The 26,896-nt window shown below is 52.9% G+C and overlaps 2 protein-coding genes across 2 annotated transcripts in view; one reads left to right on the top strand and one right to left on the bottom strand.

Moving 5' to 3' along the window:
* Window positions 1–374: 374 nt before the first annotated feature.
* On the top strand, window positions 375–7,237 carry UROD (uroporphyrinogen decarboxylase). Its single transcript, XM_040408196.1, has 10 exons — window positions 375–523; window positions 2,153–2,265; window positions 2,976–3,055; window positions 3,139–3,201; window positions 3,403–3,600; window positions 3,684–3,845; window positions 3,919–4,056; window positions 4,502–4,602; window positions 4,707–4,773; window positions 6,854–7,237. Exons 1-10 carry the CDS (start codon window positions 501–503, stop codon window positions 7,010–7,012), a joined length of 1,104 nt encoding a protein of 367 aa, XP_040264130.1. The 5' UTR covers window positions 375–500; the 3' UTR covers window positions 7,013–7,237.
* Window positions 7,238–11,153: 3,916 nt separating this feature from the next.
* Window positions 11,154–26,896, bottom strand: part of ZSWIM5 (zinc finger SWIM-type containing 5) — a 44,892-nt gene continuing 29,149 nt past the window's right edge. Inside the window, exons 2-14 of the mRNA XM_040408167.1 lie at window positions 19,649–20,005; window positions 19,416–19,564; window positions 19,187–19,337; window positions 18,805–18,978; window positions 17,803–17,979; window positions 17,423–17,569; window positions 16,115–16,252; window positions 15,727–15,987; window positions 15,465–15,600; window positions 13,887–14,044; window positions 13,507–13,670; window positions 13,329–13,410; window positions 11,154–13,243 (exon numbers count right to left, since the gene is read on the bottom strand). Coding sequence (XP_040264101.1) covers window positions 12,381–13,243; window positions 13,329–13,410; window positions 13,507–13,670; window positions 13,887–14,044; window positions 15,465–15,600; window positions 15,727–15,987; window positions 16,115–16,252; window positions 17,423–17,569; window positions 17,803–17,979; window positions 18,805–18,978; window positions 19,187–19,337; window positions 19,416–19,564; window positions 19,649–20,005 — 2,957 coding nt within the window. The 3' untranslated portion in view covers window positions 11,154–12,380. The remainder of the gene's footprint in view (window positions 13,244–13,328; window positions 13,411–13,506; window positions 13,671–13,886; window positions 14,045–15,464; window positions 15,601–15,726; window positions 15,988–16,114; window positions 16,253–17,422; window positions 17,570–17,802; window positions 17,980–18,804; window positions 18,979–19,186; window positions 19,338–19,415; window positions 19,565–19,648; window positions 20,006–26,896) is intronic.

Below are 26,896 nucleotides of genomic sequence, written 5' to 3'. Positions count from 1 at the left end.
GCTTCCTGGTGTAGGAGAGGCCGTTCCCTGCAGCAGGGACCGAGGCCTGGAGGACGAGGGGCGCAGGAGACCCACACATCACCTGGGAGGAGACTGCTATGGATGTTCTGAGCCGCAGGAGGGCTGGACCTTGTAGTTCACCAGAAGTAATATGACATCCTGGTACTGAAATCCATCACAACTCCCATCATCATCACCACCTAGATCCCATCCTCTCACAGTGCGCGCATACTAGAATATATATGGCCTGGTCACGCTGACAGCCGCTCAGCTCCTTCCTGCCTCTTGTCCGGTTGCTTAGTAACGCTGAATGTGTTGTCAATCCTGATTGGGCGGCGGAGAAGCCTCTAACTAATGGCTGATGCTCTTCCTGTGAGTAACTCTGAGGGGGCGTGGTCGTTAGATAAGTCTAGGTTATGGCTGCGCCCATGTGGAGGCGTGGACTAGAGGAGAAGGGCCGAGGGCAGCGGATTCACTGACTCTGCTTGACACCCAGCGGCATGGCGCAGCCCGAGGACCTGCTGTGAGTATGAGGAGTGCTGGGGGCCCCTGCATACACTCTCCTGGTGGGGGGGCCCCTGCATACACTCTCCTGGTGGGGGGGCCCCTGCATACACGCTCCTGGTGGGGGGGGCCCCTGCATACACGCTCCTGGTGGGGGGGGCCCCTGCATACACGCTCCTGGTGGGGGGGGCCCCTGCATACACGCTCCTGGTGGGGGGGGGGCCCTGCATACACGCTCCTGGGGGGGGGGGGGGCCCTGCATACACGCTCCTGGTGGGGGGGGCCCCTGCATACACGCTCCTGGTGGGGGGGCCCCTGCATACACGCTCCTGGTGGGGGGGGCCCCTGCATACACGCTCCTGGTGGGGGGGGGGGGGCCCCTGCATACACGCTCCTGGTGGGGGGGGGGGGGCCCCTGCATACACGCTCCTGGTGGGGGGGGGGGGGGCCCCTGCATACACGCTCCTGGTGGGGGGGGGGCCCTGCATACACGCTCCTGGTGGGGGGGGCCCCTGCATACACGCTCCTGGTGGGGGGCCCTGCATACACTCTTCTGGTGGGGGGGCCCCTGCATGCACGCTCCTGGTGGGGGGGCCCCTGCATGCACGCTCCTGGTGGGGGGGCCCCTGCATACACGCTCCTGGTGGGGGGGCCCCTGCATACACGCTCCTGGTGGGGGGGCCCCTGCATACACGCTCCTGGTGGGGGCCTGGACTCTCCTCAGTCATTGTTATTCTGCACCCTGCGCTGCCTGCAGGATTTAGGAAGGAGAACTACTTCTGGGGCCCCTGTGGCCCCTGCACTAGTCACATATGGAGGCCTGCGTGCGGCTCCTGGCTTAAAGGGGCAGAAATACTTTTCTGTTTAAAGGGGTTTCCACAGTGCAGCCATGTGTGGTGTTAAAGGGACGGTGCCCTGAATTCTGCCCGTGGGGGGGTGCCCCCCGCCCTCCTCCTGATTCTGGCCCTAGCTGCCGGATCCTGTGACTTCTGTCATGTGACCGTGGAGCCGGCGTCAGGTAAACACGGAGCGCCAGCACCTCAGGCGGGTAACAGTCCCCGGTGCTCGTCTGTGCTGGGACTTGTGGTTTGTGGACTGCGCCATTCTTCATGTGAGCGGGGTCCTCCCATCAGTGAGACCCCCCCCTATATACATGGGGTGTTGGGGTGATGGCCGGTGTCCAGAGGTAGCTCCAAGGGCGGTGATGTGTCAGCATCTTCTTGGCAGGGTGGGGCCCCCGGGGTCCACTCAGCATCTTCTCTTCAGGGTGGGGCCCCCAGAGTCCACCCTGTCCCCTTTGAAGGTTTTGTCTGTAGCCTCCAGATAGCAGGACCCGGCCCTGAACCTGCAGAGATAATGAGCGGCTGCTGCTCGTGTTTCGGGGGAGGGCAGCCCCCTGGAGATAAGCAGCGCCTCTTTGTTCCCGGCAGCCATCTATCGCCATTCCATTTCTTTAAGAATTGTGAACGTGGCCAGTGCAGCTATAGGGCCCGTAGGGATCGGCCGCGGGGGGCGGAGCTACATCCCAGGATGCCCATTGTGTGATCTGTCATCGCCGTGGGCGGAGCTTCTCTCCAGGTGACTGATACAATGTATTCATGTATAATGCATCGTTACATTGTTGCACTGATCGCTCTTCTGTCCTTAGGCCTAAGGATTTCCCGGATCTGAAGAACGACGCGTTCCTGCGCGCTGCTCGAGGAGAGGAGTGCCCCCATGTTCCGGTGTGGTGTATGCGACAGGCGGGTAGATATCTGCCAGGTAGGTGGTTTTATGGTGATCTGCAGCCAGTGACTGCGCAGTGTGAACCTGCCGATAACTCTGTACGTATGCTGCTCTGGATGTGACTGGAGTATAGGGTGATGTAACCCGGAGATCAGAGCTGGTGCTACAGATCTCCCTCTTTCCCTATGACAACACTTCTTGCTCTCGTGCATTCGTAGCTCGGTGTTGTCAGAGGGACTCTGGACCCAGCCCGACCTGCGGTTTATTTCCTGTGCTAGAAATACTAGAGCTGCAGTCTCTGTCGCCGTGAGGCCCGGGGTCCCTGTGAGCGAGAAGTGTTGTCATGGGGACACACGAGAAATCGCATTCCGACAAGGGGGCCACTAGTACAGTACAATACGTCTCACAACACATGGAGGGCGCTCTCCTCATCAGTTACTCCATGTCTCCAGTCACATCCAGAGCTGCAGTCACTATTTACCTTTTATAGCTCGGGGTCAGTGCAGTGAGTGCTCTGGGTACGATGGGAGTAGTAGTGTTGTATAATGTAAGATGGTGGGGGAATGAAATCATGTCCAGCATATGGTGCGTCAGCCCAGGGGCCCCAGCAGTTGGACCCATGCCGATCGGGCACACATGCCCTTTCCTGTAGGGGGATGACTGTGCCCCCCCCATTATTGCCGTCTTATCTTTGCTGCCCTCTAGTGGCCGGACTTCGTGTCACAATTTCTTTTCTCCTGGTGCAGAGTTTCGGGAGACTCGCGCCGCTCAGGATTTCTTCGCCACTTGTCGGAGCCCCGAGCTCTGCTGCGAGCTGACATTACAGGTAACAATGGACACGGCTCGGGGAGAGCGGAGTGAGATGGGGGGAGGTGGTCTGCTCTTACCGCTCTGTCTCTTCACTTGCAGCCGCTGCGCCGGTTTCCTCTGGACGCTGCGATCATCTTCTCGGACATCCTGGTGATTCCTCAGGTGATCTGTGGGTAGATAGATGTATATACTGGGTTGTAATAATTGTCATGTCCACCAGAGAGCGCCAGAGTCCGCTCTGCCCCAACCTCATGTGCTCTGTTGGTGCCCTTCAGTCTTAAAGGGCCATACACATGACGTAGGATCCGTGTGTGGGTTACAACAGATTGTGGACTTATGTGTTCTAATTCTGCCATGGTTCAGGCGCTGGGGATGGATGTCCGCATGGAGCCAGGGAGGGGCCCGGTGTTTCCAGAGCCTCTTAAGGGCCCCGAGGATCTGCAGAAGTTGAAGCCCACAGTGGACGTGTCTCAGGAGCTGGGTTACGTGTTCCGGGCGATCACGCTGACTCGTCATAAAATAGCCGGGCAGGTCCCTCTAATCGGATTCACCGGCGCGCCGGTAAGTATCACCAGGGGTCGGTCCACCATGGGTGGGAGCAGGTGGCGGCCGCGTTCAGTGACCCCCGTGTCGTCTTCTCTCAGTGGACGCTGATGACCTATATGATAGAAGGAGGAGGCTCCAATACCATGTCCAAAGCCAAGCGCTGGCTCTACCAGAACCCGAGCGCCAGTCACCAGCTGCTGCAGAACCTCACTGATGTCATTGTGGACTACCTGGTGGGGCAGGTGGCAGCCGGAGCGCAGGTAGTGCAGGGGCCGGTGGGTGGGCTCCAGGTCGGGGCGGTGTCCGGCACTGACCCTCGTCTGTCTTGTCCAGGCCCTGCAGGTCTTTGAGTCTCACGCCGGATGTCTCGGCCCCCGGCAGTTTGCCGACTTCTCGTTGCCGTATCTGCGGGAAATCTCTCGTAGAGTGAAGCAGAAGCTGAAGGCGGAGGGACTGGAGCAGGTGCCAATGGTGAGTCCAGGGGAGGTCATGTGACCACGCACCTATGGGTGACTCCAACATGGGGCCACGCGGGAGGGGCCACAGGTCCAAACCTCATCACAAAAGGTTTTGCAGTTCTATCTTAGACCTTCCTTGAGATCATCAGTTTATGGATCATTCCACCCTCATGCTGCTGACTCAGCTGAGGGTCTGTCACAGTGTGTCAGTCTAGAAAATCCACAGCAGCAGTGCCAATCACTCCCCTGTGCTGATAGGTTGTTACATTGTGTCAGATTGTAACATGCAAATGCCACATAATATCACGTGTGGGATGTAAATATTCCCACTCCGCTGCTGGTCACATGCCGGACCCGGGGGATGGGGGGGTGAGGGGGGGGGGGGGTAGTAATGCTTTAGATTCCGGGTCGTTCATCGCCATCTAGTGGTCATTATACCGTCTGGTCCTTTCTTGCAGATCGTCTTCGCCAAGGACGCTCATTATGCATTAGAGGATCTCTCCCAGTCGGGTTATGAGGTGGTTGGACTGGACTGGACGATCCGACCCCAGGAGGCGAGGTGAGAAGTGGACAGTGTGGGGGTCCCTGGGGTTCTGCCTCTGTCCCAGTGTACCCCAATAATGTGCAGACACGGGAACCTCAAGATCTAACCATTTATTCCAGGGAGAAAATGGGCAAGAGAGTAACGCTGCAGGGAAACCTGGACCCGTGTGCGCTGTACGCCAGCAAGGTGAGCGCAGCACTGACCGCACTGTATGTGCTATAGCGTGTAACATAGGAGCGGTATTATAGTACTTATATTCTTGTACATAGGAGCAGTATTATAGTAGTTATATTCTTGTACATAGGAGCAGTATTATAGTAGTTATATTCTTGTACATAGGAGCAGTATTATAGTAGTTATATTATTGTACATAGGAGCAGTATTATAGTAGTTATATTCTTGTACATAGGAGCAGTATTATAGTAGTTATATTCTTGTACATAGGAGCAGTATTATAGTAGTTATATTCTTGTACATAGGAGCAGTATTATAGTAGTTATATTATTGTACATAGGAGCAGTATTATAGTAGTTATATTCTTGTATATAGGAGGCAGTATTATAGTAGTTATATTCTTGTACATAGGAGCAGTATTATAGTAGTTATATTCTTGTACATAGGAGCAGTATTATAGTAGTTATATTATTGTATATAGGAGGCAGTATTATAGTAGTTATATTCTTGTACATAGGAGCAGTATTATAGTAGTTATATTCTTGTACATAGGAGCAGTATTATAGTAGTTATATTCTTGTACATAGGAGCAGTATTATAGTAGTTATAGTCTTGTACATAGGAGCAGTATTATAGTAGTTATATTCTTATACATAGGAGGCAGTATTATAGTAGTTATATTCTTGTATATAGGAGCAGTATTATAGTAGTTATATTCCTGTACATAGGAGCAGTATTATAGTAGTTATATTCTTGTACATAGGAGCAGTATTATAGTAGTTATATTCTTGTACATAGGAGGCAGTATTATAGTAGTTATATTCTTGTATATAGGAGCAGTATTATAGTAGTTATATTCTTGTACATAGGAGCAGTATTATAGTAGTTATATTCTTGTCCATAGGAGCAGTATTATAGTAGTTATATTCTTGTACATAGGAGCAGTATTATAGTAGTTATATTCTTGTACATAGGAGGCAGTATTATAGTAGTTATATTCTTGTACATAGGAGGCAGTATTATAGTAGTTATATTCTTGTACATAGTAGGCAGTATTATAGTAGTTATATTCTTGTACATAGGAGGCAGTATTATAGTAGTTATATACTTGTACATAGGAGGCAGTATTATAGTAGTTATATTCTTGTATATAGGAGCAGTATTATAGTAGTTATATTCTTGTACATAGGAGCAGTATTATAGTAGTTATATTCTTGTACATAGGAGGCAGTATTATAGTAGTTATATTCTTATACATAGGAGCAGTATTATAGTAGTTATATTCTTGTAGATAGGAGCAGTATTATAGTAGTTATATTCTTGTACATAGGAGAAGTATTATAGTAGTTATATTCTTGTACATAGGAGCAGTATTATAGTAGTTATATTCTTGTACATAGGAGCAGTATTATAGTAGTTATATTCTTGTACATAGGAGCAGTATTATAGTAGTTATATTATTGTACATAGGAGCAGTATTATAGTAGTTATATTCTTGTACATAGGAGCAGTATTATAGTAGTTATATTCTTGTACATAGGAGGCAGTATTATAGTAGTTATATTCTTGTACATAGGAGCAGTATTATAGTAGTTATATTATTGTACATAGGAGCAGTATTATAGTAGTTATATTCTTGTACATAGGAGCAGTATTATAGTAGTTATATTCTTGTACATAGGAGGCAGTATTATAGTAGTTATATTCTTGTACATAGGAGGCAGTATTATAGTAGTTATATTCTTGTACATAGGAGCAGTATTATAGTAGTTATATTCTTGTACATAGGAGCAGTATTATAGTAGTTATATTCTTGTACATAGGAGCAGTATTATAGTAGTTGGTGTTGTGAAGATATTCATCTTAATTAGAATAATTGCTTTCTTTGTTGGTAACTGCATTTCTGAGCTATGAATGTGCTCAGGGCTGTTGTCGTTCCCCTTCCCCCACTCTTTTGGCTCAGGAGGCCTGATGTGAGGGACATTTTCCATGCCCCTCATGGTTCCTGCACTGGTTATACTGGTTGTCTGCAGCTGCTCTGTCTTCTATATGTTTATTGTGCGGGAGATCATCTCTTGTTTGGTTGCTGCAGGAAAATATTGAAGAGATGGTGAAGAACATGCTGGAGGCCTTTGGGTGTCGAGGCTACATTGCTAACTTGGGTCACGGTTTGTATCCGGACATGGACCCTGAGCACGTGGGCGCCTTTATTTCTGCTGTTCATAAGTACTCTGATAAAAAGGAGAACTGAGGGCAGAACCGTCTGATCCCAGTAGAAGATGGAGAACGCGCAGGACCTGCTGCTTCAGGGGTTAATAACGAGACGGTTCTAGCTGCACTGACCACCGCCTCGTCTGTTCTCCTCCGTGGAGAGAGGTGGTCGCCTCCTGTCCTTTTGAAGAGCTGGAGGAACATGTTACAATTACTGGGTGGATGTATCATCAGGCAATAGAATAAACGGGTTTCTGGAGCCTCATGGCGGTGACGTGTCGTATGTCTGTAGCAGGAAAGGTCACTGCGGGAGTCGGCCGCACATCTAGACGGGGTGGATTCTGCAGTAAATCACTTTACAATTGTATAACACTAAATATACAGTCAACCAATAGGAAGCGAATTCAAACTATGGAGTCGGCAGAAAGCAAAACCTGAAAGCGTGAATTCATAGAAATCAGAAAAGTGGTAATTTAAAGGGCACCTGTCACCATGTTCTGACCTACAAAACCAAATGTGCTTGTTTACCCTGATAGTTGCCAGCGATCGATCCATAATCTTCTCAGGACTAACCTGTCCGATTTTATCGCCCTATAACGCTTTCCTGGCTTTTTTCTGGTAATTAGCATAAGAGTCATATTTCCTCCGAGTCGAGCTCCTCAGCTCCGCCTAAGATACGCCTACAGATAAAATCTCGCGTGAGCTTCCCTGCTCCGAGTCTAATTAAGCCCCCTAACCGTCCCCTCTTTTGTTAGATTGACAGCCTGCAGCGCGGCCGGCATCGCATAAGTCTCGCACATGCACGGTGTGCTCCTTGGTATGGTGCGATCCTGTCTCCGACTGCCGTGTTAGCCGGGTTTCAGCAGCGCACTGCGCATGCGCGAGGTTTGTGCCATCCCGGCCGCGCTGCAGGCTGTCAATCCTTACAAAAGAGGGAACGGTTAGGGGGCTTACCTAGACTCGGAGCAAGGAAGCCTCATCTGCATACGACCTGCGGGGGAATAAAAGTTGTTTTACAGCGATCCTGCGCCTCAGACATCGTACACAAGAACGTCATCAGAAGCCGGATGTTAACCCCTTTAGGCTCCATTAACACGTCCGCAAAATGTGTCCGCATCCTTTCCGCAATTTTGCGGAAAGGGTGCGGACCCATTCATTCTCTATGGGGACGGAATGTGCTGTCCGCATCCACATTTGCGGATCCGCACTTCCGCATCCGTGCTTCCATTTCCGCAAAAAAAAAATAGAACATGTCCTATTCTTGTCCGCAATTGCGGACAAGAACAGGCATATTCTATTATGTCGGCAATGTGCGGTCCGCAAAATGCGGAACGCACATTGCCGCTTTCCGTGTTTTGCGGATCCGTGACTCCGTGTTTCCGCAAAACACATTGCGGACGTGTAAATGTAGCCTTAAGGTACTGCTGGCGGTTTATGATCCATTTTGGGGCTGACAGGTTCCCTTTAAAATGTTAAAATCACGTGCAATGTAAAACCTGCATTAGAACCAAGGTTTACATTGTATGTAATTTTAACATTTTATTGGCAAAATTAAATTACCACATTGTACGGCCAGTTCCTGATCTACCTATTCACATGTACTACAAATATTTTGAAATTCTATGCTGATTAATTTCAGTTCTTACTCAGAGCTCCCAATCCCCAATATGGATGTAATTACATGAGAACAGTCTCTGCAGCCACATTCTCTGCATGCAGCGAGCTCCCCCTAGTGGTGGCTGTGTAAGCTGCATGCAGCGAGCTCCCCCTAGTGGTGGCTGTGTAAGCTGCATGCAGCGAGCTCCCCCTAGTGGTGGCTGTGTAAGCTGCATGCAGCGAGCTCCCCCTAGTGGTGGCTGTGTAAGCTGCATGCAGCGAGCTCCCCCTAGTGGTGGCTGTGTAAGCTGCATGCAGCGAGCTCCCCCTAGTGGTGGCTGTGTAAGCTGCATGCAGCGAGCTCCCCCTAGTGGTGGCTGTTTAAGCTGCATGCAGCGAGCTCCCCCTAGTGGTGGCTGTGTAAGCTGCATGCAGCGAGCTCCCCCTAGTGGTGGCTGTGTAAGCTGCATGCAGCGAGCTCCCCCTAGTGGTGGCTGTGTAAGCTGCATGCAGCGAGCTCCCCCTAGTGGTGGCTGTGTAAGCTGCATGCAGCGAGCTCCCCCTAGTGGTGGCTGTGTAAGCTGCATGCAGCGAGCTCCCCCTAGTGGTGGCTGTGTAAGCTGCATGCAGCGAGCTCCCCCTAGTGGTGGCTGTGTAAGCTGCATGCAGCGAGCTCCCCCTAGTGGTGGCTGTGTAAGCTGCATGCAGCGAGCTCCCTCATACATACCCAATAGCTGCAAGCAGCAGAATTTTACGCAATTCTTTATGCAAGGGACTTTGATATTACAAGGACATTGACTGTACTGGAAAGGTCAGATTCTCCCACAGCTTCATAAATCTACGATGCAGATATTTTTCTTTTCAGTGACTTCTTAACATCCGTGGGTTGTCACAGCCCCATTGCTCTAATAAGAGGCTCTCCTCTCTCGGACTTCTTCATGCAGCCATATTCTGCAGTGCACACGTCGCCCCCTGCTGGACAGCCCTGTGCACTGCACCTTGTATTGTGAGCAGGTTTCCAGACTTTGATATTATATTCAGACAAACAGCCAAATGTTTGTGATTCACAATTTATTCATAAAAAAGCACTGGAATTTTCAACACAATTCTTATAAAATGGTCTCGGCAAATACATAAATAGGGTCATTTTTTATTAATATTAACAAACAGGCTGCACAAATATAACAAAAAAGCCGTAAAAATAAGACCAATGATACGTCTGTGGCAAGGAATACTGAGGGGAGAGCGCTCTGGGGCTTGTAGAAGCGATGCTGAAAGAGACAGACGCGTGGCAGAGTCAGTGACAACCCGTGATCACCCCTCCCCCACTCGCCCAGACCTGGCCGCTTCATCATCTGACACGCAAGAGAAAGACGTAAATGGGGGGAGTGGTTCACAGGTAGCACGAGGCCGATGAGTGGGTACAAATAAATATAAGGGAGAGGAACATAAACTGGTGCAAGGGGGGTTCACAGGACGTTGTTCGTTTTGGGGGTCACCCCCTACCACACCACATTTATTGCTAAACGTCACAGTCTGCCGTAACTGCCTGCGGCGCACGTTTTGGGGCCACCAAGAAAAACACACGGTCACTCCTAAGGACCCCAAATCAAAGGTCGGGTTCAGGACTCCCACCTCTTCTCAGGGTGCGTTCATTATTGCAATATCCACTCTGTACAACCGGTCGTGTGAATGGGGGGAGGGGGGCAGACGAGCTCAGATTCTTGGCACAGTCGCGATATCCGGTACTGTTAGAGGCAGAGCCCCCCCACACATTGCACAAGTGGTGACCCCTCCCCCAGCAAAAAAAAAAAAAAAAACACCTCCCTCCTCCCACCTGAGAAAAGCACTTAAAGCACCACCCCAGCCAAAGCATTCAAGTATACGTCGCCCTGCGGAGGACAGAACCGTCATAAATAAATCTGCTAATCCACATATATTCTCCTATTTACAGCTCCGTAGACGCTTTCTTGTCGCTTTATATCGTGTAGTGTTCCCTGAGATTCAGTTGCAGTTCAGCGATGAGGCGGGAGACACTTCTCGTCAGGGACAGGATGAGGGAGGTGAACGGCGGCGCGTGCCACGGGGGAAGGGCGCTCTGGAATGGATCTAAACATGATGGTGGCGCAGTCGACGTGAAGCAGCAAGATGTTAAGTTGCCCTGGAAGGGAGGCGGCGGGGGGTCAGCGGAGACCTGGACCAGGGCTTTACGTCTTTCTGCTACTTCCTAATAGACTTTGTGTTTCAATAACTCTGCTTGTTGTCAGTAAACGGGAATATTCATATTCCAAGGTTGAAAACCTGCACAGGTCTCCGGCTGTGTTCACACTAGAGTCTCGTACATCTCACAGCTTAGTCCCTCATCAAAGACCCTTTATTTATCTACCGAGGTCGTGTCTTTGCGCCAGAAGGTATCAATTGGTGTACTGACCACTCCACCTACGAGGACGGAGAAGATAGCGGCTGCACCGACCCCTGTCCCACGTATGCACAACGCCGTAAGGTGAGCACAACCATTGATGTCCTGTTTTCATACATTATTACCCTATGAGCGCCTTCCTATCTTTTTTCGTCATAATCATCTCACAGCTTAAGGATTGTTACAGTGTATCAGTACAGGTAAAACGTCTCGTTAACCCACAGAGCGTTGCCTTGACTGAATACAAGTGTAACAAACCCTCAGCTGTAAGGACTATTAGGTCTGTGTGGGTTTATAGGCTCTGGATTCTAAACATGAATTTTCTCATTCACTGACAGCAAGCAGAGATCCTGAAAAGGGTAGAAACAAAGACAAATATTTACCAATATACATGCACCAAAATTCTGGTCACATGCCATGCGTAACATTCATTAAGCGCCTGACACTTTTTGCATCAGATTTCTTAATGGCAGGCGGCAGTTTTCAGGCTCCCAATAGCGGCTCCAGCAGCGCGAGGAAGAGGAAAGCGTGGAAAGAAGTAAGATAAATTTGGCGCATCCCCTCAGTTTTCAGATTAGTAAATCTAGTGTCAGAACACGCGACCCGACGATTGCCGCAGTCCCGGGTCTAACACCACTGATTATATATGTATACCCTAAAGCTAATCTCAGGGCTCCGACCTCGCTGAGGACAGCAGGACCACCACTGACCACCAAGTGTCAGAGAGGCCTGCCTCCAGTGGTCACCGCCAGGCGCTGCGCTCTCACCAATGTTACTCCTTGTGACTGGAACACGTTTTCTGAATCTGCGTCTAGTTGCCTTTAAGCCCAGAATTTGGTTGCCCCCCCCCCCCCCCCCAGGCGATGCTACAGGAGCCCGCTGCCACTCCGCGATGGACTGCTGGGACTTATAGTCCCACAGTTAGGAGCTCAGGCAGACTGGGCCGCAGCCTCCTGCTCCTTGGGGGTGGGGTTCCAGGTACACGTCGGGGATAGAGGGATTGCTTCTTCATCTAATGGTTGGGTTCCTGGCCGCCTCCCTGGTGGTCCAAGACGCGTCAACCCTGAGTGATGCAGAATCAGAAGTCATTCCCGCCGGCTGTTATATGGGATATTGTGTGCACTGCGGCGCCACCTGGTGGAGGGAACAAGATCTCCACCATCCAAAGATGGCAGCGGCAAACTTCACACGATCTCCGCGAGAACCAAACTGGTGACCCGGTGCCCCCATCACCCCCTCTCCCACAGAGAATCATGAAATGTTTGGCAGGTGTGATGAAAGGCTCCTGCTGCGACAGTCCAGGTTTGGCCCCTTGGATATGAAGGGCCCACATAGACAAGGAAGCAGACAGCTCTTCAAAGCTTCAGTGGAAAGAGATGGGGAGGCACGAGCCTCAGCCGAACCTCTCCCTCACCAGCATCATCAGCTTCTTCTTGCCTTTATAGATCTGCTTTAAATTGTCTATAAACTGAGCGAACTGGAGCAATCCGTCCTGGCCGAGGAGGAAGGTCTCCCGGGCTTTGCTGAGGAACTCGATGAACTCTCCGTAGTGCCGGGGGCTGATGTGTGTGAGGCGGGAGTGGGTGGTGTTAATGTAGGCGCCAACCGCTGCATCCAGCAACTGGCGCAGGGGGGGTTTGTCTGTCGACATGAGTTTACCAGAATTTCGCCTGCCAGGAATTCCAGCCAATCCCGGAGCTGTGAGCGTGCATCGTCTAAGGATGTCTGACAAGACAGTGGCGCAGTGCACGCTTTTCACCACCAGAGGCACCAATGCCGCCAGTTCATTTTTGCCCAGTGAGTGACTGAGGGAGCAGGCCCACAGCACGTCATTAATGGCGGGGTGCGTGTCCTGGTTGTACGCCAGGTTGAGGTGGCTCATGGCAAGTGAGCAGAGTTTGAACGCCCGCAGCGGATAGCCCCGATGCTCCATATAGCGGGCGATGGTGAAGAGCTGGGAGTAGGTCATGCCCCCCGAAGCAGCATCCACCGCGATTTGGTAGGCCGTCTCAAAAGCCGTGTGGTCTTTTTCGCAGAGGGTGAGAGCCGACAGGGCGCAGTTCTGTGGGTCTTTCATGGCGCACTGCAGGGCTAAGGTCCGTGCGCAGCTGGCCAGCTCCTCCCGCTGCGCATAGTCCAGGTTCAGACGCAGTACGGTGCTGTGTGACGTGGCTGCTGCCGCCACAATGCTAGTGGCCTCAGTGGGTGTGAAGAGGGTGTACCAGGTCTGGAGAATGCTCACAAGAGCGCGGACACCTGCGGGGACAGCACAAGACGACATCTCAGTACAGAGGACGCCCATATAACTGACCGACCCCGCATGTCCACTGATCAGACTTACCAACTTCCGTGGCACATGTGACCAGCCACCGCACCATCTCTCTGCGCCTCCAGTTCAGGGTGCTGAGCGTCATTCTCATGACCTGAAGGCAGAACATGGCAGTGATTCAGCGACTGTTCCAAATGCAAAGGGTTAAACCATAAAATATGGCAGCTGAGAAGGCGGCAGCGGCCCGTACCTGCAGCCCGAGCTCCAAGGCGACGTTGAGCAGCGTGGTGTCCGAGCTGCTATCAGCCGGCGTGGCGATCTTAAAAGCGTCCTGGGCCAGCTTAAAGATCAGGGAGGAGGAATGGATGTTCCGCTGTATGGCTTCAAGAACGGTGCGGAGGCGCAGCATGTCACCTGCGGGTGGAGAGGACATTTAGGGGTTAATAGGAGGACACAAAAAATGTATTAAATCAATGGCATCAGAGACGAACCAATGAGGAATGTGAGAATTATAACACCGGGAAATACGGAGAGCGCGCTACGCGAGGAGCCGGGGAGAAGCATAAAGATGCAGTCACTGTCAATGTAATTAGCATTCTCACCACAAGGGGCAGCACACGTCTGTCTCACCTTTGGCGGCAGTCAGCATGGTGGAGGCCAGTTCACACTGCTGCGACTCCAGGTGCCCCAGAGTGAACCAGCGGGGATAGCGGCTCGGCACCACGGACACAATGTGATGAGGGTGGGAAACATCGCCGGAGGGGGCGCTGCTCTCCAGCACCGGGAGCCTGGAATACAGAATAGGGATGAAACCGGATCCATCCGCCAATAACGTACCGCCCCGTACACGCCTCGTGGCTCCCTGCTCACACCTCATATATCCTTGTACATGCACCTACCTACCTCCCAGTACACGCAGCCCCCTACCTCCCAGTACACGCAGCCCCCTACCTCCCGGTACACGCAGCCCCCTACCTCCCGGTACACGCAGCCCCCTACCTCACGGTACATGCACCTCCCTACCTCCCGGTACACGCAGCCCCCTACCTCCCGGTACACGCAGCCCCCTACCTCCCAGTACACGCAGCCCCCTACCTCCCGGTACATGCACCTCCCTACCTCCCGGTACATGCAGCCCCCTACCTCCCGGTACATGCAGCCCCCTACCTCCCTGTACATGCAGCCCCCTACCTCCCTGTACACGCAGCCCCCTACCTCCCTGTACACGCACCTCCCTACCTCATGATACACGCAGCCCCCTACCTCCCAGTACATGCAGCCCCCTACCTCCCGGTACATGCACCTCCCTACCTCCCAGTACATGCACCTCCCTACCTCCCAGTACATGCAGCCCCCTACCTCCCAGTACATGCACCTCCCTACCTCATGGTACACGCAGCCCCCTACCTCCCAGTACACGCAGCCCCCTACCTCCCGGTACATGCACCTCCCTACCTCATGGTACATGCAGCCCCCTACCTCCCAGTACATGCACCTCCCTACCTCATGGTACACGCAGCCCCCTTACCTCCCTGTACATGCACCTCTCTACCTCCCGGTACACGCAGCACCCTACCTCCCAGTACACGCAGCCCCCTACCTCCCAGTACATGCAGCCCTCTACCTCCCAGTACATGCAGCCCCCTACCTCCCAGTACATGCACCTCCCTACCTCCCGGTACACGCAGCCCCCTTACCTCCCTGTACATGCACCTCCCTACCTCATGGTACACGCAGCCCCCTACCTCCCAGTACATGCACCTCCCGGTACACGCAGCCCCCTACCTCCCAGTACACGCAGCCCCCTTACCTCCCTGTACATGCACCTCCCTACCTCCCTGTACATGCAGCCCCCTACCTCCCGGTACACGCAGCTCCCTACCTCATGGTACACGCAGCCCCCTACCTCCCTGTACACGCAGCCCCCTACCTCCCGGTACACGCAGCCCCCTACCTCCCGGTACACGCAGCCCCCTACCTCCCAGTACACGCAGCCCCCTACCTCCCAGTACATGCACCTCCCAGTACACGCAGCCCCCTACCTCCCAGTACACGCAGCCCCCTACCTCCCTTCCCTTACCCCCCTTACCTCCCTGTACATGCACCTCCCAGTACATGCAGCCCCCTACCTCCCAGTACACGCAGCCCCCTACCTCCCAGTACACGCAGCCCCCTTACCTCCCTGTACACACCTCCACACCTACTCACCTCATGGCGCGGAGAGACAGTTTATAGGCCAGGTCCGCATCGTGGGGCAGCAATGCAGAGAAGAGGTATTTGGCGAACGTGTGCATGGGGACGCTCTCCCGGTGGATGACTTCCCCCAGACCGCTGAACGGACCCCCTGAAACAGAAAGTCCAAGATGGAGAACCTTGTGTCACCGCTCTGTGATTCAGATCCTGGACCCCTCTAGTCTCAGTCCTTATTATTGGGACACTGCCCACTAAAACCAGAGGGTGGCGCTCTTACCTTCCAGCAGCAGGATGCACTGTTTGCGCAGGGTCTGGACAAGTACTGCATCCAGCTCCAGCTCCTGCAGGCGGGCGATGATCTGCTCCTCATTGCGGCACACTTTATCTTGTGCGTACAGCCCTTCAGGCATCAGCCGCTGCTGCCCCATGCCCATCAGCGCCACCTCCAGTGCCAGGGACAGGTAGGACTCTCCATTCTCCAGTGAGTCGTTCAGCACACACACATGTTGGTAGTTTGGGCGCTGGGACTCGCTGCTTTCTGTGAGGGGAGAGAAGGAACCATGAGAAGGAGAGTGTGATAGTGGGGGCCGTCCTGCACAACACGGCCATCTGGGGGCGCTATATCAGTCCTGTACAGACAGAAACCACACATGTTCACTTCCCACCTGTTCCTTCCATGGCGTTTTCCTCATCCACCCGGCATGCCTCTGTCAGGGTGGTGAACAGACACCCGATGGGGTCCAGCGGGTGACCCACCCACCCCTCCAGGTTGGTGATTGTAGTTGTGTTTCTCTGAATCAGTTCTGCAGGAATATAAAGCCAGAAATGTCTGTAAACCGAAGATAAGAATCTCAACCCAGCACCATGTACTCACCCTAAATCCAACCCAGCGCCATGTACTCACCCTAAATCCAACCCAGCGCCATGTACTCACCCTAAATCCAACCCAGTGCCATGTACTCACCCTAAATCCAACCCAGCGCCATGTACTCACCCTAAATCCAACCCAGCGCCATGTATTCACCCTAAATCCAACCCAGCGCCATGTATTCACCCTAAATCCAACCCAGCACGATGTATTCACCCTAAATCCAACCCAGCACGATGTATTCACCCTAAATCCAACCCATCGCCATGTATTCACCCTAAATCCATCCCAGCACCATGTACTCACCCTAAATCCAACCCAGCGCCATGTATTCACCCTAAATCCAACCCAGCACGATGTATTCACCCTAAATCCAACCCATCGCCATGTATTCACCCTAAATCCATCCCAGCACCATGTACTCACCCTAAATCCAACCCAGCGCCATGTACTCACCCTAAATCCAACCCAGCGCCATGCACTCACCCTAAATCCAACCCAGCGCCATGTATTCACCCTAAATCCAACCCAGCACCATGTACTCACCCTAAATCCAACCCAGCGCCATGTACTCACCCTAAATCCAACTCATCGCCATGTATTCACCCTAAATCCAACCCAGCGCCATGTACTCACCCTAAATCCAACCCAGCGCCATGTACTCACCCTAAATCCAACCCAGTGCCATGTACTCACCCTAAATCCAACCCAGCACCATGTATTCACCCTAAATCCAACCCAGCACCATGTACTCACCCTAAATCCAACCCAGCACCATGTATTCACCCTAAATCCAACCCAGCACCATGTACTCACCCTAAATCCAACCCAGCGCCATGTATTCACCCTAAATCCAACCCATCGCCATGTACTCACCCTAAATCCAACCCAGCGCCATGTACTCACCCTAAATCCAACCCAGCGCCATGTATTCACCCTAAATCCAACCCAGCGCCATGCACTCACCACAAGACCAGTCACTCACACTCATCCTCAACACCCAGCACCCAAGACGCCATATACACAAACCCTCTTGTTTTCTCTCCAGGCCATGCCGCCCAGTATCACACATATTTGGCCAGCGACAATGATGGGAGTTGCTCACCTTTCTTCTGCTGCTTGTAGATCTCCAGCTGCCGCTGCTGTTGTAGTCTCAATGTACTTATAATGGCGACCGCCAGGCGTAAAGCTTCTTTGGGATAACCGTGTGATCGCAGGGCATCAACTCTTGCGCACGCCGTAGGAACGTGTTCTGAAAAGATAACGTATAGTTAAAAACGTGAGTCCCAAAAGAATACACGAGCGGCAATGCAGAGATACAGATTCCCTTCATACACCACTAAATCACCCCTATTGTGTACAACGCTTTCTGAACCCTCGTCGGATGGTCGCATCGTTACGCCTGTGGCTGGCTGAGAACAATATGACTGTCCACCACCGGCGGATGATGAGGCTTGTCACTTCCTGGCGCTCTCTTCTACTCACCCAGCCATAGGGGTTGTCCCTGGGAGTTGAAGAGCAGGCTCTCTCCATCCCTCTGGCCGGAGGGCGACAGATAGAAGTCGCTGCTGATTATCCTCTGCAGGTGGCTGTCCTGCCAGTGCAGATCACACGCCTCGATGGCACGGGTGAACACCGTCCTCCTCGGACGCACCAAAGAATCTGCAGGAGAAGAGAAGACGTCCAGAATATCATCCTCTATCTACAGGCGAGATCGGCGGCGCTGACCATATCGCTGAACGTCACTGCGCCCCTTGTGTGACTGCACCGCCCAGAGGACAGTATGAGTCACATCCCCCGCCTTTGGTGACAGAACGAGAACAAGTTTTGTGGAAGAGTTAAACAGAAGGAAACTCTACAGGGAAGTAAACGCTGAGCACTAATCAACCTCCTGTCCTCCGAGCGAGAGCGCAGCACGCAGGGCAATCAGGACAAGTGCGGCTGACGAGGCTCATCAGATGATTGGGGGATGAGATTGCTCGGGTCACAAAAGAGCTCTCAGAAAAAGGGAAAAAATAACTGCACAATGTGAAGAGGACGGCGACAGGCGGTCGCAGGAGAAGACAACCCCAGATCTGTGGTCTGCAACCTCGGGCTCTCCAGCTGTGCTGAATGACAACTCCCATCATGCCCTGACAGATGGCAGCTCTAGATTCACTTCAGCTGGCGATCCCCAAGTTGCAGGCCTCTGATCTAGAAAGGTTCTCGGCTTTCAGGACGTGTATACGGCAGATCCAGCTGCAACTTTCTGACATATAGCAGTTTGTGTTTCACTTCCTCACCAGACCTCTGTTTCCTGTCAGTGAACGGAAGTATTCATGCTGAATCCTATCTTCTAAGCTAGCGCTGCTTGCCGTTTCAATGTATCAGTGTATGTGACAAGCTTTACCAGGCTCACCAAGGCCTGGATGCAATTGTAGCAAACTCTCAGCTGAACTGAAAGATGAAGTATATGCAGAATGCGCTTTATTAACCCCCTGTGCTTACCGTGGCCGTTGCTCTGAGGAAGGGCGTTGGTGATGTTAGGTAGGTCGTTGCCATAATTTCCATCCTCCAGCGGACACATGTCCATATCGTTCCACTTCTTCAGCTGCCGCAGCCAGCACGCCTTCTCTTCGTGTTTGCAGTGCGGGTTCAGGACGATACAGACCCACAGCGCCCCTAAAGACGGACCCAAAGAAAGAGGACTGTGAGGAAAAGAAATGGGGGCGTGACCATGATGGATGGCCGCAGAGCATTGCCAGGTGGAGACGAGCGGCGTCACCCACCACCCATGCCGCTTATCTCTGGGTGAGACAAGGGGTGGGACTTCTATTTTAGTCCTTGTCTCCTGTCACATGAGATATGGGAGTCATGGCGGCGCACTTACCAAGCTCATCCCATAGCTGTCGGCACTTATCCGTCATTCCTGTCCCCTGCTGTCTCCACAGCACTAGCCGGGGGTCCGCCATGAACTGCTCCGTAATCAGGGTCAGCATGCGGGCACCATTGGAATCCCTCATCCGCAGCATCTCTCTCACCTGTGGAGAAGGTATAATGGGGGTCACATTTGGGGGTTCACCCGTGTGATTCCAGCCTCTGTGTGAATAAGCTCTTACCTTGGCGAACATGGAGTTGAGCTGCTTCCCGGAGCTGTAATATCCGCCCTGAGACAGGAAGAGCTTCACCTGCTCCCGGACCTGCTCCTCGTCCAGATGCCAGCAGTTCTCGTCATTGATGCTTGCTCCGGCCGTGGGGTCGGGGGCACCTGGAGGGGGTGAGGAGACGGAGTGATGAAGGGCGGGGGTCAGGAGGGCGGCAGACGGGATCCGCCGTGTGCGGGGCTCATTACCGTGCACTTGGTTGATCTCGGAGTTGGAGGACAGGATCTCGTCGGCCAGCTTCTGGGCGGTGGGAAGCACTTCCGTGTGGTGCGCCGTGATCAGGTACTGCACGAACTTCTGCAGCTGGTCCCTGTTCATCTGGAAGAGGGTCTCTGAGATGGGAAGACGCAGTTTGACCTGGTCTGGCTTGCGGATCCGGTAGAGGGAGAGCGCCACCACGTGGGCACAGTAGAAAATGTCCCTGTTGCCACAACCACAGGTCACTGAGGTGATTTTACAGCGGTCAAAACTGATGGCCACTTTGTAGGTGGCTTCTGGCTCGGACTGCGTGGCCGGCTCCGTCACCGTGCCGCTGAGGTGGAAGCCTGCAAGAGAAGAAACAGACTCATTAATCATCAGCGTTCTCTGCTTGCTGTCAGTGAATGGGAATATTCTTGTCTAGTCATACAATTGTTGGTCTGTTACAATGTATCAGTACTGTGGAGGGAATCCTCTCTGAGCTCCACTCATCAGGCACACAGATCTTACCTTACATGAATCTGTCTGTTAACTGACAGCAAGCAGAGATCTCGAAGATGGTGAAGACGTTTATAACAAAACTGCAGAACATTTATGAATGAATAACTGGACGAGTGCGCCACAGAAAGCAATCAACTCAGAGGGACCCCATAAAACACGACCCTCCCCCCAAAGGACGGGCAATGGTCTGGGGGGGGGGGGGGGGCACCAGCCATGGCCGGGGACTTCTCCTCCCATCTGCAGGCGGACGGCGATCATGGCAGCCAAAAATAATTTCCTCTACTCAGAAAAGGGAAGAAAAATAGCGCGGCGGCCAGAAGTCTTGAGGGAGTCCAAACGGAAATTGGGAGGGGTGAGAAGGAGTTACTGACGAGATAATGATAATCGATGCGGGCGCCATGGAGGACGAGGGGGGGCAGATACAGAAGGAGGCGCCAAGATGAAGGGAGACAAACAAAATGGCGCAAAGTCCACAAGAGGCAGGAAAAATGGCGGATACCATGTAAAGGGCTTCTCTTCACATACACAGGACAAGGAAGGGTTAATGGCACCCACTCTGCTTGCTGTGACCTCCCTGATTACTGGGTGCACGCAGCAGTCGGGGTGGAGGATTCCTGGAGGAGACCCTCATCCTGCTCCGCCACCGTCCCCTCAATGGTCGCTGTTAACTCCTTATAGGTCAGAGGTCGACGGCGCCCCCAAGAAAGCAGCGCGTGATCTGTAGATCGAGGCCTCAGTTCTGAGCAACAAGCCGGACGACCAGGCTCGCCCCCAAAGTAAAAGCCCCCCTCCGCCTCTGTATCTGGTCCACAGAAACATGGCCGCTCTTAAAGGGGTAGTCTGGCTGTCCTAGAACCTAAGGGGATGCTGATCAGGACTGTGGGAAAGCTGGGTGACAACCCTCTGGGAGCTGTGATCGTATAGGGCTGCCCGCCGAACAGACGGCGGATTAGATACACACTGCAGCTTAGATACACACTGCTGCTTAGATACACATTGCTGGTTAAGATACACACTGCAGCTTAGATACACACTGCAGCTTAGATACACACTGCTGGTTAGATACACACTGCTGGTTAGATACACACTGCTGATTAGATACACACTGCTGGTTAGATACACACTGCTGGTTAAGATACACACTGCTGGTTAAGATACACACTGCTGGTTAGATACACACTGCTGGTTAGATACACACTGCTGGTTAAGATACACACTGCTGGTTAGATACACACTGCTGGTTAGATACACACTGCTGCTTAGATACACACTGCTGGTTAGATACACACTGCTGGTTAAGATACACACTGCTGCTTAGATACACACTGCTGCTTAGATACACACTGCTAGTTAGATACACACTGCAGCTTAGATACACACTGCTGGTTAGATACACACTGCTGATTAGATACACACTGCAGCTTAGATACACACTGCTGGTTAGATACACACTGCAGCTTAGATACACACTGCTGGTTAGATACACACTGCTGATTAGATACACACTGCAGCTTAGATACACACTGCTGGTTAAGATACACACTGCTGCTTAGATACACACTGCTGGTTAAGGTACACACTGCTGGTTAAGGTACACACTGCTGCTTAGATACACACTGCTGATTAGATACACACTGCTGGTTAGATACACACTGCTGGTTAGATACACACTGCTGATTAGATACACACTGCTGATTAGATACACACTGCTGCTTAGATACACACTGCTGCTTAGATACACACTGGTGATTAGATACGCACTGCTGCTTAGATACACACTGCTGCTTAGATACACACTGCTGGTTAAGATACACACTGCTGCTTATATACACACTGCTGGTTAAGATACACACTGCTGATTAGATACACACTGCTGCTTAGATACACACTGCTGATTAGATACACACTGGTGATTAGATACACACTGCTGATTAGATACACACTGGTGATTAGATACACACTGCTGATTAGATACACACTGACACGCTGCTGATTAGATACACACTGCTGATTAGATACACACTGCTGCTTAGATACACACTGACACGCTGCTAGTTATATACCCAGTGCTGATTAGATACACGGTTCACTTCCCGGTCAGGGCCTCACTAATGTGTTTGCACAGGCGGCAGGAGGACATATTGGTCCCTGAACCTTCGGAGGCATGTGAGGAATGGCGAGGGGCTTTGTTCCAGTAATCTCCCGGGCAGGGGGAAGAATGCACCCCTTCACTGCCAGCACACGTCACCTCTCCAGCTGCAGGGCTTCAGGCAGACACAAAGCAGGGTCTCTGTGCTGGGGGGCAGGAAGAATGAGACCCCTCTGTGTGACACACCATAACCGCCTGGGACAGTCAATAATTAGGGGAGGTCATAAAATAATTAAAGAGCCGTTCCCGAGGCCCCACATTCCTGACCGATGAGATATACTGCACCCGGCCCAGTCATCCTGAGCCTCCTGATTCATGACATGCAGATGGCCACTGACGTTCAATATTTCTGTTGGTTCTGAAGGGAAGGTTACCCAGTGCCCTATGTATGTTTCCATTCACTGACAGCTATCCACCCCAATGGTCGAGGCTCCGGCCACCGCTATCCACCCTAATAGTCGAGGCTCCGGCCACCACTATCCACCCCAATAGTTGAGGCTCCGGCCACCACTATCCACCCCAATAGTTGAGGCTCCGGCCACCACTATCCACCCCAATAGTTGAGGCTCCGGCCACCGCTATCCACCCCAATGGTTGAGGCTCCGGCCACCGCTATCCACCCCAAAGGTTGAGGCTCCGGCCACCGCTATCCACCCCAATGGTCGAGGCTCCGGCCACCACTATCCACCCCAATAGTTGAGGCTCCGGCCACCACTATCCATCCCAATGGTTCAGTCTCCGGCCACCGCTATCCACCCCAATGGTTGAGGCTCCGGCCACCGCTATCCACCCCAATGGTTCAGTCTCCGGCCACGACTATCCATCCCAATGGTTCAGTCCCTGGCCACCGCTATCCACCCCAATGGTTGAGGCTCCGGCCACCGCTATCCACCCCAATGGTTCAGTCTCCGGCCACCGCTATCCACCCCAATGGTCGAGTCTCCGGCCACCGCTATCCACCCCAATGGTCGAGTCTCCGGCCACCGCTATCCACCCCAATGGTCGAGTCTCCGGCCACCGCTATCCACCCCAATGGTCGAGGCTCCGGCCACCGCTATCCACCCCAATGGTCGAGGCTCCGGCCACCGCTATCCACCCCAATGGTCGAGGCTCCGGCCACCGCTATCCATCCCAATGGTTCAGTCTCCGGCCACCGCTATCCATCCCAATGGTGGAGGCTCCGGCCACCGCTATCCACCCCAATGGTCGAGGCTCCGGCCACCGCTATCCACCCCAATGGTTGAGGCTCCGGCCACCGCTAACCACCCCAATGGTTGAGGCTCCGGCCACCGCTATCCACCCCAATGGTCGAGGCTCTGGCCATCGCTATCCACCCCAATGGTTGAGGCTCCGGCCTCCGCTATCCACCCCAATGGTGGAGGCTCCGGCCTCCGCTATCCACCCCAATGGTTGAGGCTCCGGCCACCGCTATCCACCCCAATGGTTGAGGCTCCGGCCACCGCTAACCACCCCAATGGTTGAGGCTCTGGCCATCACTATCCATCCCAATGGTTCAGTCTCCAGCCACCGATATCCACCCCAATGGTTGAGGCTCCGGCCACCGCTATCCACCCCAGTGGTTGAGTCTCTGGCCACGGGAAGTCTTTCACAATCTTTCAATTGTAATGGCTGGATAATCAATGAAACTCCATGAGCCTAAAATCCCCCAAGACCCTGGGCTTAAAGAGCGGCCCCCCAGACAGAGCAGCTGGAGGGCCCACTGGAGATCAATCAATGGCCCCCATTCATTACAGTGATCTGCTCTGAGACAGAGCAGGGAAATGGCCAGGTCAGAGGTCATGAATGGGGGGGGGTGTCTCAGGTCAGGTTCGGCACAGGATGGGGGGGGGGGGGGGGGCAAATACATAAATGTCCACTCATGATGTTTATTAGATGTCCTGACCCCGCTCCCCAAAATCTATTCAGTAATTTCTTATTTGTATCTGTTTCCAGGAGAGCTGGGTGAACACCAATATGGCCGACCCCCGGGGTAGTTAACAAACCTGCCTAATAATGCAGGAATACAGAGAACTTGTCCGGCCAGGAGCCTAGGAAAGCTGGATGACAACTGTTGTGGCAGGAGTAATGGCGCCATAGAGGCGGTCATACAGCTTTCCGGGATGTAGAATGACAGGGTAAATAGATTTACCCCAGAAGTGTGGCGACCGATGTGGGGGCTGCAATGGCGGCCATACTCATTGTCACCCAGGAAAGGCTGGAAAGAACTCGACGGACGACTCGAGGACTTAGATTTTTCCACTAGAGGTGGAGCTGCCCTTTTAGGATGAATGCGATTGCATTTCCTTGGTCGGATGCATGGCTGCGAGGATGAAAAGTGCGTTATACGGAGGCGAGCGCGGACACCGGGGCTGAGCTCTAGATGGCGGAGGAGGCCTGTAAGCTTCCCTGAGCAGCTGAGTCTGCCGGAGGGACGCCGCTCCTCGCCATCTGCTCCACACCCGGGACACACAATCCCTCCTTTCCAGTCCTGTTAACCTCAAATCAGCCGTGAGGGCCCCTGTCCGGCTGTTAATCCCGCGCAGCCAGGGCCCTTCGCTTCCCATCTGTTCCAGGAGAAGCAGAGTTAAGGACAATCCCTCCCCTCATTCCCCTCCTGAGCTGCGCTCATTTATGCCGAGTCTGTAGAGCCCCCCTGCTGCCGCCTCACCTTCCACTTATCCACAACGTGCCGCCGTCAGCCATATTGTCACCTGTAAATGCCCTCAGATCCCGATTCCTCCGACCCGCAGGCCACGTACGGGAATATTCACACACAGCAGAAACCGAATGCATTAAGTTCACTGAAATCCCTGCAAATTTCTGCAGCAAATCTGCTTCGTGTGAAGAGGGACGGTTTCCATGCTCTGATTTTACCGCACATGTCTGACTTTTGCGCAGGACGCCACGGTCCCTCTGCCTCCGTGGGCTCGGAGCTGTGGACAGAACTGCCATGCGTTTTATCACAATCTACCTACTGGTTTGTCTGAAACAGAAAAAAGCGAATCCTTCTTCATCCTGCGCCATTTTTTATTCAGTGTCGTTTTGTGGCTGTTTTTTGTGGTTAATGGTTTTCCGCTCTGATACAGAAACCCATGAGATGATGTCACCAAAATGTCACAATACAAAATTCTCTACGTGATGCTCTTTTTATTGCACTAGCAGCAGTTTAGAGCTACCCCTCCCCCGCTGCTAAAAATGGCGCAAAACACTTCAAAATGCTGAGTGTGAATCCAGACTAAGGCAAAAATGACAAGAATCTGGATTCGCTGCCACAAGTAGGAACCTCGGGCTATCAGGGGAGATGACCATCCAGAGATTAGACTGCAAGCTCCTAGGGACAAGGATGATGGGAGTGATTACATTCTGTGTACAGCGCTTACACCGACAGCATGTACCGGTGCAGACGGCCATCGGAGGGCAGTGAGGGGCTTCCATCCACATCTTATAGGTGTAATACAAGGAGAGGTCCACTGACGGCTGATAATGGGCCGCAGCTGGGTCCTGATTCAGAGATGGTGACATCTTGGGGCCCGTGTCTCTCACTACGGGGCCCCCTCTGATCTTTGCATCCCCTCGATGTTCCTTCAGTCTTTGAGATCTCATCCTCACCAGTGTGAACAGGTGGGAAACCTCTGGGTGCTTTGCACTGGGGGACAGGATGCAGTTTTGGTGACTTCTGGTTTCCTCGTTTGCAGAGTTACTACCTTGGAAAGGTCAGATCTGAGCCGCAGATAATGAGCGCGCCCCCCACTCCCTCCTGTCTAATCTCCTTACTCCCCCTCCTCGCTCCTTTGTCTTATTGCTGCACTTTAAAGATTTCAACCTGAAAGAAAAGGCTGAAATTTGCAGATACAATACAGACGGATGAGCAGGAGCGGCGGGCAGAATCACCACCGCTCCGGGGTCCGGGGCCACCCCTGTATAACTGTGGGAAAGCTGGGGCTGTACGGGAGTGACACTTGTTAACTCCTTTTAGTGCAGTCACCCAGCTTTCCTCGATGCAGAACTTGGCTGGTCGAGCATGGCATATGCAATAATAAGAAGTATAATCCAATAAAGCAGAAGCATTCACGTGGAGGAGCCCCGGGGCCCCTGCAGGACGCTTGGCTCCTGTCCTCTGGCTGACACGCTCGATTTCCATTTCTTGCATCAGCTCAGCAGAAGCCAATGACAGGCTGAGGATGGGGCAGGCGGTCCGCTGGGGCCGAGGATGGGGCGGGCGGTCCGCTGGGGCCGAGGATGGGGCGGGCGGTCCGCTGGGGCCGAGGATGGGGCGGGCGGTCTGCTGGGGCCGAGGATGGGGCGGGCGGTCCGCTGAGGATGGGGCGGGCGGTCCGCTGGGGCCGAGGCTCCTTGTCGCTGTGAATGGCCTCTTAGAACCTTCTGCTCCAAATGATGTTAATTAAACAGCAGGAATACACCACAGACCGCGAGTCCCGACCACAGGGGACACACGTGCGGAATCAGCCGGGAATTTAATCACTTTGCCGCCGGTAGTTAAACGTTAACTCGTTGCAGCGCTCCACGCCTGGCTGAAGGGGCTGAGCGCACCCTCTGGAGGCGCAGGACGCTGTAAGGTGCCGGACTA

Source organism: Bufo bufo, chromosome 9 (assembly GCF_905171765.1).
Source record: "Bufo bufo chromosome 9, aBufBuf1.1, whole genome shotgun sequence".
In the NCBI taxonomy this organism is placed as follows: domain Eukaryota; kingdom Metazoa; phylum Chordata; class Amphibia; order Anura; family Bufonidae; genus Bufo; species Bufo bufo.
Note: the sequence above shows the minus strand (reverse complement) of the source record. Positions and strands in the feature narration are given on the sequence as shown.